This window comes from Sardina pilchardus, chromosome 20 (assembly GCF_963854185.1).
Source record: "Sardina pilchardus chromosome 20, fSarPil1.1, whole genome shotgun sequence".
NCBI lineage: Eukaryota > Metazoa > Chordata > Actinopteri > Clupeiformes > Clupeidae > Sardina > Sardina pilchardus.
Window position 1 is genome coordinate 9,028,249 of NC_085013.1, and position 13,271 is coordinate 9,041,519.

The window sequence follows — 13,271 nt, forward strand, 5'->3', positions numbered from 1 at the left end:
TTTGTTTTGTCATTTTATTTCTGTGACTCATGTCTCTTCCCTCGTCACTCCACCTGGACCAGGCAATGTGTGGCTTGGCCAATCTATGAGTGTATAAAACATAAGTATATAAGGTATACAAGTCATGCAAAGCCATTTCACCATTTTGAAATGCCATTTAAATGTCAAACTTTAGCCTACACTCAGCTCAGATCGAGCAGTGGAAATGTGCCACTCTCGATTATTGACGCCCTGGTCCAGAGTTGAGTGAGGAGCTGCTATCTTTATGACTTCTGCTGCTTGTATGTGTGCGTGTGTGTGTATGTGTGTGTGTTTTTTTTTTTTTTTTTTTGTTTGTTTGTTTTGGTTTTGGTTTTTTCTCTCTCTTGCTCTGTCTTTTGCCGGCTCTCACAGATTCATATCCCTTTCCAGGCTGGATTGATGTCACCTGGGATGCCGGTGGCTCAAACTCGTACCGTATGGGGGCGGAAGGGAAGTTTGACCTCAAGCTTGCTCCAGGTTACGACCCTGAGTCTGCGCCGTCACCCAAACCTGTCTCATCCACTGTTTCAGGCACGCCGCCGTCCTGGAGCAGCCTGGTGAAAAATAACTGCCCGGACAAGGGCGGCTCGAGCCCGGCGGCGGCGGGGGCCAGCTCGTCCAGCCGGAAGGGCAGTAGCAGCTCGGTGTGTAGCGTGGCCAGCAGCAGCGACGTCAGCCTCAGCTCCACGCGCGTGGAGACGAGGAGGGCCGAGAGCCTGCTGGAGGCCGGTGTGGTTGGGGGTGGCGTGCTCGGGGCGGTGGCCGGAGTCGGAGGAGGAGGAGGAGCCGGGGGCCCAGGGGCCGAGGGCCAGGAGCCGGTGGTGGTGCTGTCATCATCCCCCGCCACCACGGCGACCAGCGACGCTGGCTCGGCGTCCAGCAGCGGCACGCTGACCGGCGAGGGCGTGGCCGGCGAGAGCGAACGCAAGACGCCCACCGGCGAGCGGCAAGCGGCGGCGGCGGCAGCAGCAGCAGCGGCGGCGGCCGACAACGCGGCCATCTCCATGGGCCTGGTGAGCGTCAGCTCCCCCGACGTCAGCTCCGTGTCGGAGTCGTCCAGCAAGGACGCGCCGTCCCAGCGGCCCCTGTGCTCGGCCGCCAGCGCCCGGCTGTCGGTCAGCTCGCTGCTGGCGGCCGGCGCGCCCATGAGCTCCAGTGCCAGCGTGCCCAACCTGTCGTCGAGGGAGGCCAGCCTCATGGAGTCGTTTGTGCGCCGCGCGCCCAACATGTCGCGCACCAACGCCACCAACAACATGAACTTGAGCCGCAGCAGCAGCGACAACAACACCAACACACTGGGCAGGACTGTCATGAGCACAGCCAGTGAGTCCACACACCACCGCCAGTCATAATGCATCAATGCTCCGATGTTGAGGAGTTTCACACACACACACACACACACACACACACACACACACACACACACACACACACACACACACTGCATTCATACAAAATGTTGTTCATGGTCAGACATTTTTTTGTTTGACTTGATCTGTATCCATTTTGAGACGGCCATTTACTTGAGTCATCTAGTAGTGTAGACAATATATATATAGTCCACTTCAAGCATTACTAAATAGATCTCTGCCAGGACAAATCAGTCTTGGCTAATCTGCAATTTCCACCTTTATTGTAAAACTTTACAACCTTGATTCATAACTAATGACATATGTTGAGGAGAAATCATGCTAACTAAAAGATCACCATTCATTTTAGTGGCATTACATGATCTTAATTCAATCCTACCTTAGCCTATGTTGGTGGACGTTTACAGACATTTCTCAGTAACTGCATTTTTCTTTGACCAGTAATGAAGTTGTCATTCATTATTGTGTTGAGGCTCAATTTAAAATCGCTGTCTGTTTGTGATTGTGTGCATCAATGCAGTTTTTCTATAATGCTAAAGCTGATGTGTCCCCGGGAGTGTTGCGTTTGTTGCTGTGTGCTATAGCGATTTGTCATGGTTGTGTGAATCATAATAGAAAGCCGCTGTAGATTTTGAAAAAACCTGAATGGATCAAATCTAACTCTGGTTGGCTTTGCAACAAAACAAATGACCGTGCATCCGAATCCCTCATAACAAGCAATGCCGTTCCCACACACACACACACACACTCACTCACACTCCACTGTTGTGTTTGGGCTAAAACCTAATGGAGCACTCGGTTTGAGTTTTCATCCCTGATCATGAGTAGGTACTGGTAGCGGACTGTCAGTGGCTGCTTTGGGTGTGGTTGGGTCCAGACTAACGGCTCCCTCTTGGCTTTGTTTGTGTGTTTGCAGCTTCTCCGCTCATGGGAGCACAGAGCTTTCCTAACCTCACCACCACCGGCACCACCTCCACCGTCACCATGTCCACCTCCATAGTAACCAGCAGCAATAACGTAGCCACGGCAACCACAGGTTTGTCGGTGGGCCAGTTGCTCAGTAACACGCTGACGACCAGCCTGACCTCCACCTCTAGCGAGAGCGACACAGGTCAGGAGGCTGAGTTCTCCCTCTATGGTAGGCCATGTGATATTCATTTGCACACACACACACACACACACACACACACACACACACACACACGTGTTTTCTCCTCCCTGCATTGCTCTTACTCATCTTCTACCACCCCCTCCTTGGTTGATAACCCCTCACCTTGCCATGCCCCCCATGTGTATTGTCTACCGTCTTTGTTGTTTACAGATATCACATTAGTAAGTATCCTCCCCTTTGAGTCCAGTCCAGTCATAGACTTAATTTGCCTTGTATCAAGCTGTGTGTGTGTAGAGTACGACTATAGTCATATTCATAAGGTTCATATATAATTGAGTTGGTGTGAGTGACATGGAGAGTGAGCAAGTGTGTGTGAGTGTGTGTGTGTGGGCAAAATGAACACAGATCTTATTCCCACTGCCGTCGGACGTTTCCTCTTCTATATGAAATGCATTATGACACAGCTTGTATTGCCTGGCGGTGTCTGTGATGATGATGTGTGACTGCTCTGTCCACACAGACTTCCTGGACAGCTGTCGGGCCAACACGCTGCTCGCCGAGCTGGACGACGAAGAGGATCTCCCCGAGCCTGACGACGACGATGACGAGAACGAGGATGACAATCAGGAGGACCAGGAGTATGAAGAGGTTCTGGTGCGCATCCTATCTCTCTTAGTTGCTGTCTCCCCAGTGCAGAGCTGTTCAGTCCACTTCTCTTGTGTGTGGAGAAACTGGAGTAATGATGAATGACTTCTGTCTAGTGTATTGACTAGCTGTGTCTTAACTGCATAAAAATACAACACACAAGTTTTTATTTCCGTAAAATTTGGGATTATCATTTAAAGTAGCATGTGGGAGACATGTAGAAATAATTTAATGATTTATGAATATAAGTTTATTATTTGAATATGATTTATAGTTGACTATCCATGTGTTTTATGGTGCAAATCGATGCTTGTATCTAGTGCAATTCCTTACATGTGTTTTCTGTGTGTGATCAGGAGGAGGAGGAGTATGAAACCAAAGGCGGTAGGCGTAGGACGTGGGATGACGACTTTGTGCTGAAGCGTCAGTTTTCAGCTCTAGTGCCCGCCTTCGACCCGCGACCTGGCCGTACCAACGTCCAGCAGACCACGGACCTGGAGATCCCTCCACCAGGTGGGGCACTAAAGCAGACCCACCAACACACACTCACCGACATGCAGTTTTTCCCCCGTGCTGATCCACTGAATGTCCCTGTCCACTTAAGATATCCCCTGTACACAAACGCATCATGCACTATGATATTTTCGTAGTGCAGTCTTCCTGTTTCCCCTCTGTAAATAACTTGGGATCTAAAGACACAACAAACTCTGTAAAAAGAACTATTTATCATTTAAATCATATGACTGTTTAACTTTGTCCTCAAGCCAAGCACGATGTATAATTCTGTATTGTCTGTTTGTCCGTTTACAGGCGTGGCCCCAGGCACCCCGCGCTCCGAGGTGCAGGAGGAGGTGGAGTGCGCCCCCTCCCCGCGTCTCGCCCTCATCCTGAAGGTGGCCGGACTGGGCAGCACGCGGGAGGTCGAGCTACCTCTGTCCAACTACAAGTCCACCATCTTCTACTACGTCCAGAAGCTGCTGCAGCTCTCCTGCGGAGGCAGCATCAAGTCCGACAAGCTGCGGCGCATCTGGGAACCCACCTACACGTAAGGCGCCCTCCTCCTTGTTGTGCCTCTCGGGGCCCGACAGATCTTTATGTTTAATCTATCCACGATATTCCTTAGCCAACAATGGGCGTCGTTATGACACCTCCGTATTCAGAAAACGGTTACCTATTTCCGCCAAAGCTGCGTTGTATCTATTTTAACATGACTGTTGGCTGTGCTTAACATATCATAATGCATATAAAAGTAAACTTTTCTATTTTATATCGGTTATATATTATGTAGTATACCCGTGCTGAGGGCAGAATTGTCAACATTTCGAAAGAAATCTAAGTTGAAGCATATTCTAGTTGGCGTACTGAGAACGCGCAAAGCTTTCTGGGTTAACAAATAAGGTGGATAGATGGATATGTACTTTCATGTCCCTATGGGAAATTTGACTGGGACTAAACCCGATGACTTATGAACACACAATGGCAACAGGTGTAGACCGTATAAAGTGAAGACAAATGCGAAAGATCTAAACAAAATGGAGCACACACAACATAGAAATGAAATTGAGATGATGTAGAATATTTAAGAAAACGGTGAGTTACGCTACATAATTATCTGATGTGTATTTCAGGATAATGTACAGAGAAATGAAGGACTCCGATAAGGAGAAGGAGAAAGGAAAGACGGTAAGTCCCTGTCCACGCGCCCCCCCCCCCCCCCCCCCCCCCCTCTCTCTCTCCCACTCACCCAGGCCATTCAGTGTTGACTGTAATATTGTATGTGGCTGCATCTAAAAAAGACAAAGTGTGTAAATGGTGCTTTTCAGTAGTCTGTCCCGAAAACTCACAAACCCTAACATGAGGAAGTCTTTGAAAACAACAACAACAACTATTACTACAAAGACGTGCCTTAGGGCCTGGTGGTACTTCTGGTGTAACTGCATGGGCCTCTTTAACTTCTACAACTACAAAAAGATTCAAACACAAGAGCTAGTCACTGTAATGCATGTGTGTTGCGTGAGACTTTACAATCAGGAAAGACCAACATTTGGTTCTTCCTGTTGTAGGGTTGCTGGTCTGTAGAGCATGTGGAACAGTACCTTGGCACTGATGAGTTACCAAAGAATGACTTGATAACCTACATGCAGAAGAATGCAGACTCCTCTTTCCTGCGCCACTGGAAATTAACCGGAACTAATAAGAGTATTAGGAAAAACAGAAATTGTTCTCAGCTCATAGCTGCATACAAGGTATAGCGACGGCGTCAGATGTGATTATTATTATTATTATGATTATGATTATGATTATGATTATTATGATTTACATCTATTATTTACATCTTTTTTCCTCTTCTCTCATTTTTTCTATAAAGTTGTATTTTCCCTTCTTGCTTGACTGTCAGTTGTGTAAGCACGTGTCAGACAGTTGTTGCTGTTCACTCAAAGAAATCCTGATCAGTAAACCTCATTTTAACTTCAGTTTCTTTATGTATCATTTCAATCAAACTTGTTTTCCCTTTTTTTTTTTTTTTAATTGATGGATTTCTGCCATGCTATCATACAGTAATCAGAGTAACTAATCAAGGAGCAGTGACTGAAAGAGTGTCTGTGCTTGTACATGTTTGTGTGCCTCTTAATTGTGTGTATGTGTGTATGCGTGTGTTGCTTCATCGTTAGCAAGTTGATAGTTGATTGGGTGGGTGGGTGGACGGGTCGACGGCCCGGGTCGGTCGGCTTCTCTAACGGCTGGTGCTCTGTGCTTGCGTTGGGCAGGACCTGTGCGATCGCGGCTGCCGGCTGCTGGGCTGGGCAGCGGCCCTGGGCTCCCTGCAGAGCTGCGAGATCCTGAGCGCGGTGCGCGAGCCCCCGCAGGCCAAGGCCGGCACCTCGCAGAGCGCCTGCGGCGTGGAGGACGTGCTGCAGCTGCTGCGCATCCTCTACATCGTCGGCGGAGACTTGGGACGCAGCCTGCTAGAAGGTACTGTACACACACACACACACACACACACACACACACACACACACACACACACACACACACACACACACACAGTGTCCGTGTCAATTCGCCCAGACATTTTACATACTCATTTGTGTATTCCTACTCTTGATAATGATTGAGCAATTTAGTTCTTGGGTTTGAGATTTTAGTAGTCAGTATCCTTCATTTATGAAGCATATTTAATAAATCAAGCGCTGTCGCAGCAATAAAAAAAATGTGGAGGTGATGTCTACTAAAACCACTTCTTTTTTACCTCCACAGATTTTGAAGATCTTCAGTTCAATGCTTCGCCTGAAGAATTCACCAGCAAAAAAGTTACTACTAAGATCCTTCAGCAGATAGAGGTAAGGTGGCCTGCCCTGGGCCTGTGAAGCTTATGGGATCAGCCCATTTTGCACATGGCATCCACTCACTGGTAGCCTTTTTCCACCGTCAGAGAACCGCTTCCACCCCCGTTCGCAAACCAACATTTGACATGTTCGGAACATTTCGAACAAACAAAAAGTGGTTCGGAACGTTGCACTTTCATTCGGAGCTTGAGCCTGAAAATAGTTTGGTTTTTTTCCTATGAACCGGAGTGGGCGTGTCATTCTACCGTTCAGGGGCACGTTTCCCAAAGCCGTAGTTGCTAACCATTGCAACCAACAAAGTTGCTAACTTAGTTATCGACTATGGTTTTGGGAAATGCACCCCAGTGGGGAGAAGGCTAAAATCATGTGTTTTTGTCCATATCATCTGTTGCCATGAAAAAAACAAAACTGGTCAACAAGAACATAGCTTTTTTTTAAATTTTTTAAATGTAACAGCTGTCACATTTCTGCATACAATTATCTCTTGTTTATGCATTCACCATCCTCTTAGTGAGGGTTGGTGACGCATCCTTAGTTTTGTTCAAAACTGAATCTTGGTGCTGTCTAGTGAACCAGCCTGCATTTCCACCAAACAATTCTGAACTAAACTGGTTCAAGAACGCGTTCTCTGTTGGTCAATAACGGCCTAGACTTTTAATTGCATTTTCATGACCCAACGATGACTTCCTAAATGGAGTTTCTGCTCTCTCTCTCTCTCTCTCTCTCTCTCTCTCTCTCTCTCTCTCTCTCTCTCTCTCTCTCTCTCTCTCTCTCTCTCTCTCTCTCTCTCTCTCTCTCTCTCTCTCTCTCTCTCTCTCTCTCTCTCTCTCTCTCTCTCTGTCTCTGTCTCTGTCTCTGTCTCTGTCTCTGTCTCTGTTCCCAAGGAACCACTGGCCCTTGCGAGTGGTGCCCTACCTGACTGGTGTGAGCAGTTAACCAGCAAGTGTCCTTTCCTCATCCCTTTCGAGACCCGGCAACTGTACTTTACTTGCACAGCATTTGGAGCCTCTAGGTGAGCGTCAGCAGATCTGAAATCAGTGCTGACTTTTCTCTTCTTCTCCACGAAAAAGTTGCTGACTCTATTTTTATTGATGTGCCATTGTGTGTGCATTCGCTACATGATTTTTGGGTTTAACTGTGTGTGTGTGTGCCAATCCACCCCTCTAGGGCGATAGTGTGGCTTCAGAATCGGCGGGAGGCCACCATGGAGCGAACGCGGCCGTCCACGACGGTGCGGAGGGACGACCCCGGCGAGTTCCGCGTGGGCCGCCTAAAACACGAGCGTGTGAAGGTGCCCCGCGGCGAGAGCATGATGGAGTGGGCCGAGAGTGTCATGCAGATCCACGCCGACAGAAAGTCTGTCTTAGAGGTGAGGAGAGCGGAGGCCATCAGCCAGTCCAGGAGTGGAGGATTTATTTGTTTGTTTGTTTGTTTGTTTGCTATGATAGAATACACTTCACAGCCTCTCATGGTCTTTGAAATGCCAGAATATCAAGTGCAGTGATTGTGCATTATGGCGCTCATCTAATTTGGTGATGACTTGGAATAAGTGTTGTCTTGGCATTGTAATATTGACTACTTTATACGAGGTGTACCTCATGGTGTGTGTAACAGTGATGTGTGTGTGTGTGTGTAGCCTGATCACATGACCCTGTTGCTCCTCCCAGGTGGAGTTCCAGGGCGAGGAGGGCACAGGGCTGGGGCCCACCCTGGAGTTCTACGCCCTCGTGGCGGCCGAGTTCCAGCGCACCTCTCTGGGCATCTGGCTCTGTGACGACGACTTCCCCGACGACGAGTCACGCCAGGCAAGTAGCGCCGCCTCGCCCGCCTCACCCGCCACCGAGCTGCGGCTATAGCCGGCACACTCCGCTAATTACAAGCACCGGGCGGGCGGGGGGGGGGGGGGGGGGTGGGGTGCGGTTGGGGTGAGATTGACGAGACCACAATGTGGAGCAGGCTTGTTTACAAGGGCTTACTTTTAAAATAAATGTCCCTACAAGCTGTGGCGCTCCTTCTGTGGTGTTCCATTGCATACATATAGGGTCCTCCAGATTTACTTGTCTGTTGTAAGGTGGTGTTGCAGAAAAATCCTGGTAAGTATGCCTATAGGCCAGGGGTCGGCAACCCAAAATGTTCAAAGAGCCATTTTGGACCAAAAAAACTAAAAATAAATCTGTCTGGAGCCGCAAAAAATGAAAAGCCTTATGTAAGCCTTATATGAAGGCAACACAGGCTGTAAGTGTATATTATCTTTATTAGCCTTATCAAAATGACTAAGTAGGCTACAACAAGGCTACATATGAGCTTTCATGATTAAATGTTTTTCCCTGCAGCGCATCTCGGAGAGAATGACACACCACGTGACTACTCCGCTGTAGGCTATATGATGCTTTAAGTTCAACTTCATGTAATCAACATCCGTGAACCGTTGTTTTCCACGTTTTAATATCTATCAGGTTGCAACAAAATTTCTCCAGAAGTAGGCTACTGCAATCGCACTTTTTCTCTCAGTCCCAACTGGGTAGCCTAGTCGGCTGCAAATGTAGCCTGCCTTCCCTGAAAATGTCTTTCTAAATGTCGTTCTCTTTTTGTTGTTCGCCAACTTCTCATTACAAAGCAAACATGCAGGCAATCCTTCCGCAATGGCAATGAAAGCAAATGATTCGGTCCATTCTGCCTTAAATTCTCTGATCTCATCGGCTATCTTTCTCTTTTTCCCTTTGGGATCCATGGCATGGCCTATGCTGACACACCCGCCGGTTTGTTTACAACCATAGGTTTACAGTCACCTGCCTGGCACGGCGCCGCCCTGAAACGTGTGTCGCAGGCTACCAAATCTTCGTTGACAGAAATGTTGAACTCTAATATTTATTATGCACATTTTTACAACATTGGAAAACGTTAAGAATGTTTGTCCTCAAACAGAAACCATATTAAAACAAACTAACAAAAATCCCCCCATTAATTTTCATACATTTTTGAAGACGCTCCAGGGAGCCACCAGGATGGCGCTAAAGAGCCGCATGCGGCTCTGGAGCCGCAGGTTGCCGACCCCTGCTATAGGCCAATATGCTAAATGCATGCTCAAATCTTTTTTTTTTTTTTTTTTTTTTTTAATTGCCTCTTAGGTATTTAAATGGCATCTTGGGTGAAAAGGTATTAAATTATTCTCCTGCTATTTTGGTAAATTAAATATATTTGGTGTGTGGACTAAACAAGACATTTGAGGACACATTCTTGGGCTTTGCGAAACACTCATTGACTCTTTTTTTTGTTTCACCATTTTCTAGAATTTTATTGAATAAGCCACTCGAATGAATGACTACTTTCATTGCCAACTCATCTGTCGAGTATTTCCTTGAATAATCGTGTAATCACCAGTGACAGCCCTATAGTGGCTTGGAGTGGCGTTAGGAAGTGAAGTTAAAAAATAAGCGGCCTCTCTTTTTCTCCAGGTGGATCTGGGCGGCGGCCTGAAGCCCCCCGGCTACTACGTGCAGCGCTCGTGCGGCCTCTTCCCGGCGCCCTTCCCGCAGGACAGCGACGAGCTGGAGCGCATCAGCAAGCTCTTCCTCTTCCTGGGCATCTTCCTGGCCAAGTGCATCCAGGACAACCGGCTGGTGGACCTGCCCATCTCGCAGCCCTTCTTCAAGCTGCTGTGCATGGGCGACATCAAGAGCAACGTGGGCAAGCTGCTGTACCAGTCGCGCGGCGGCAGCGGCGGCGGCCTCAGCACCAGCACCACCACCACCACCATGGACTCCACGCTCAGCGAGCGCCACTTCCTGTCGGACTTCCAGTCCACGGAGACGTCCACGGAGGAGGGCCCCGACTGCTACTCGGTGGGCAGCTTCGACGAGGACTCCAAGTGCGAGTTCATCCTGGAGCCGGCCAAGCCCAAGGCGCCGGCGTGGTACCACGGCCTGCTGACGTGGGAGGACTTTGAGCTGGTCAACCCGCACCGGGCGCGCTTCCTGCGCGAGGTCAAGGACCTGGCCGTCAAGCGCCGGCAGATCCTGACCAGCAAGACGCTCAGCGAGGACGAGAAGAACACGCGGCTGCAGGACCTCATGCTCAAGAACCCCATGGGCTCCGGGCCACCGCTCAGCGTGGAGGACCTGGGGTAAGCGCACACACACTCTCACACACACACACACACACAGAAAGAGAGAGAGAGAGACCCACACACACACACACACACACACACACACACACACAGAGAGACACACGTACTAAGACACACACACACAGAAAGAGAGAGAGAGAGACACACACACACACACACACACACACACACAGAGAGAGAGACACACGTACTAAGACACACACACACACACACACACAGAGAGAGACACGCACACCAAGATACACACACACACACACACACACACACACACACACACACACACACACACACACACACACAGAGAGACACACGTACTAAGACACACACACACAGAAAGAGAGAGAGAGAGACACACACACACACACACACACAGAGAGAGAGACACACGTACTAAGACACACACACACACACACACACACACACACACACACACACACACAGTTAATCTGTATGTAGAAAATGTGCACCAACACTGATATTCATATAATATAATGGGACTTGATTTAGTGTCCATAGTATACCCTTAATATATTATAGCTAGCCTTCTCCCAATGCCCATTCATGGGTGCTTTTGTCAGTATTTCTATAACCAGCTGTTACGTTACAGTTCAGTCTACAGCGGTAGATGGGGGAGAGTCGTGCGGAAGTTTTCCTCATTGTTTGACCTGATGTTTCTTAACAGGTTGAATTTCCAGTTCTGCCCGTCATCCAAAGTGCATGGCTTCGCGGCTGTGGACCTCAAGCCCAACGGAGAGGATGAGGTATGTGGGCAAACAAGACCTTGCGTTGGAGTATGTTGACCTCAAACAGCTTGCGTATTGTTGAACAGGCTCACTGCATAAGTCTACCCGCCTGTGTCTTTGTTAGGTTAGGGTTCCCTAGTAAATCACTATGAAATCGACATTTAGCAGGGAATGCGTTATGCTTTATAAAACTGTTGACCTCCTAAATTAGCAGTGATTTCAGAGAACTTGAACTTGACATTGGTGGACCTTGTGTGATTTACAGTGTGTTAATCAATCGTGTTTCGTTGTTAATGCTGTGATTTTTTTTTGTTATCTCCCAGATGGTGACCATGGAGAATGCAGAGGAGTATGTAGAACTGATGTTTGACTTTGGCATGCACACGGGCATTCAGAAGCAGATGGAGGCATTTAGAGGTACGTGCGTCATGTGCGATGGAACGTGTTTGGCCAAAAGCTTCAGATATGTGACGCTGCCTCGTCTTCACATGGTTGTGATCATGACAATGCGATCTCTCCCTCCCCTCCCCTTCCCCAACCCCTCAGAGGGCTTTAACAGGGTCTTCCCCATGGAGAAGCTGAGCTCTTTCAGTCATAAGGAGGTGCAGATGATCCTGTGCGGAAACCAGTCTCCATCCTGGACGGCTGAGGACGTGGTGAACTACACCGAGCCCAAACTAGGCTACACGCGCGACAGGTATGGGGGGTCGGGCAACTTCCCTTTTTGCAAACATTAGTTATTTCCTGTGTATTAGCCGCGTTGTGTATAAGCCGCAGGAGAGTGTTTTATGCAAGTTAAAAGAAACAAAATCATATTGATACCATATTAACTTCCCCCATGTATTAACCTCACGGCTAATAATTGGGAAATTACAGTAGATGTTGGCAACAGCTGCATAAACGTATGGTCAGATAATAGTTTGAGGGAATGGTAATTTGACAGCTTAGTTAATTATGACTTGCCCCAATGATGGGTTAATGTTATGAGCATGATTTACACGTGAAAGCACATGGCCATCTTGTGAGGTTCACGTAAGGTTGAGGCTTTCACACAAAAAAAGAGTAGTCTTTGACTGCAGTGTGTTAGCTTGAATGTCAGAGTTTATTTGAGACGGCAGACCTTAAAAGTCAGCTGTAGCCTCAGGCTGGAGTTGAGTGTTGAATGTTCCCTCCCTCCCTCCCTCCCTCCACAGCCCGGGCTTCAATCGCTTTGTGCGGGTCCTGTGCGGGATGTCCTCGGACGAGAGGAAGGCCTTCCTGCAGTTCACCACCGGCTGCTCCACCCTCCCCCCTGGCGGCCTCGCCAACCTCCACCCACGCCTCACTATCGTCCGCAAGGTATGGAGCAGCCCCCTGGTTACTTGCCATTTGAGAGAGATGCGTAGATCACATACTGTATGTTTGGTGTTATGATGCCTGTTTGGGCCAGAATTGTAATGGTAACAATGGTATGGGTTTGTGCACTAGAGGTGGGAGAAAATTGTATTTCTAGCGGCATATTGTTATTTATTAATTTAGTATTATTGTGTGACATTGCTTCCGAAGTCCACAAGATGGCGCACAACCGCTTTATACTCTTGTGTCACAGCGGAAATTGGAAAAGAAATCGAGTTCGAGAGCACGCCAAGATAGAAAATCGCTGAAGCTATGACATGTAATATATGGGAGGAATAAATTGGCATCAGCAAGTATTGCAGAATCGAATTTGCATCGTAAAAAAAATTTAATCAGCAAAGAATAGTACTGTATCGGACATAGTCATGGTGTTATACTTTTGCCTCTAACAATAATGTACCCATAATTAGCCTTGTTGAGTCTCTTATTTACCCATAAGACAATTGACCCTAGCTTCTTCCTTAGTGCGTGTCCCTGTGTCTGGTAGTTGTTGTGGACGGTTCTGTTTGGCAG

General features: G+C 48.1%; 1 protein-coding gene across 11 annotated transcripts in view; it reads left to right on the plus strand.

Moving 5' to 3' along the window:
• The window catches only part of hectd1 (HECT domain containing 1), a 38,854-nt gene that overhangs the window by 24,242 nt on the left and 1,341 nt on the right, over positions 1-13,271 (plus strand). For 7 of the 11 annotated variants that reach the window (XM_062522296.1, XM_062522298.1, XM_062522302.1 and 4 more), the window contains exons 24-40: positions 412-1,344; positions 2,308-2,529; positions 3,023-3,156; positions 3,504-3,660; positions 3,958-4,192; positions 4,776-4,830; positions 5,211-5,393; positions 5,916-6,120; positions 6,406-6,488; positions 7,379-7,506; positions 7,662-7,863; positions 8,162-8,299; positions 9,950-10,617; positions 11,303-11,381; positions 11,687-11,780; positions 11,910-12,060; positions 12,557-12,701. In XM_062522296.1, coding sequence (XP_062378280.1) covers positions 412-1,344; positions 2,308-2,529; positions 3,023-3,156; positions 3,504-3,660; positions 3,958-4,192; positions 4,776-4,830; positions 5,211-5,393; positions 5,916-6,120; positions 6,406-6,488; positions 7,379-7,506; positions 7,662-7,863; positions 8,162-8,299; positions 9,950-10,617; positions 11,303-11,381; positions 11,687-11,780; positions 11,910-12,060; positions 12,557-12,701 — 3,812 coding nt within the window. The remainder of the gene's footprint in view (positions 1-411; positions 1,345-2,307; positions 2,530-3,022; positions 3,157-3,503; positions 3,661-3,957; positions 4,193-4,775; positions 4,831-5,210; positions 5,394-5,915; positions 6,121-6,405; positions 6,489-7,378; positions 7,507-7,661; positions 7,864-8,161; positions 8,300-9,949; positions 10,618-11,302; positions 11,382-11,686; positions 11,781-11,909; positions 12,061-12,556; positions 12,702-13,271) is intronic. The other 4 variants (XM_062522306.1, XM_062522308.1, XM_062522297.1 and 1 more) reach the window with 3 other exon arrangements.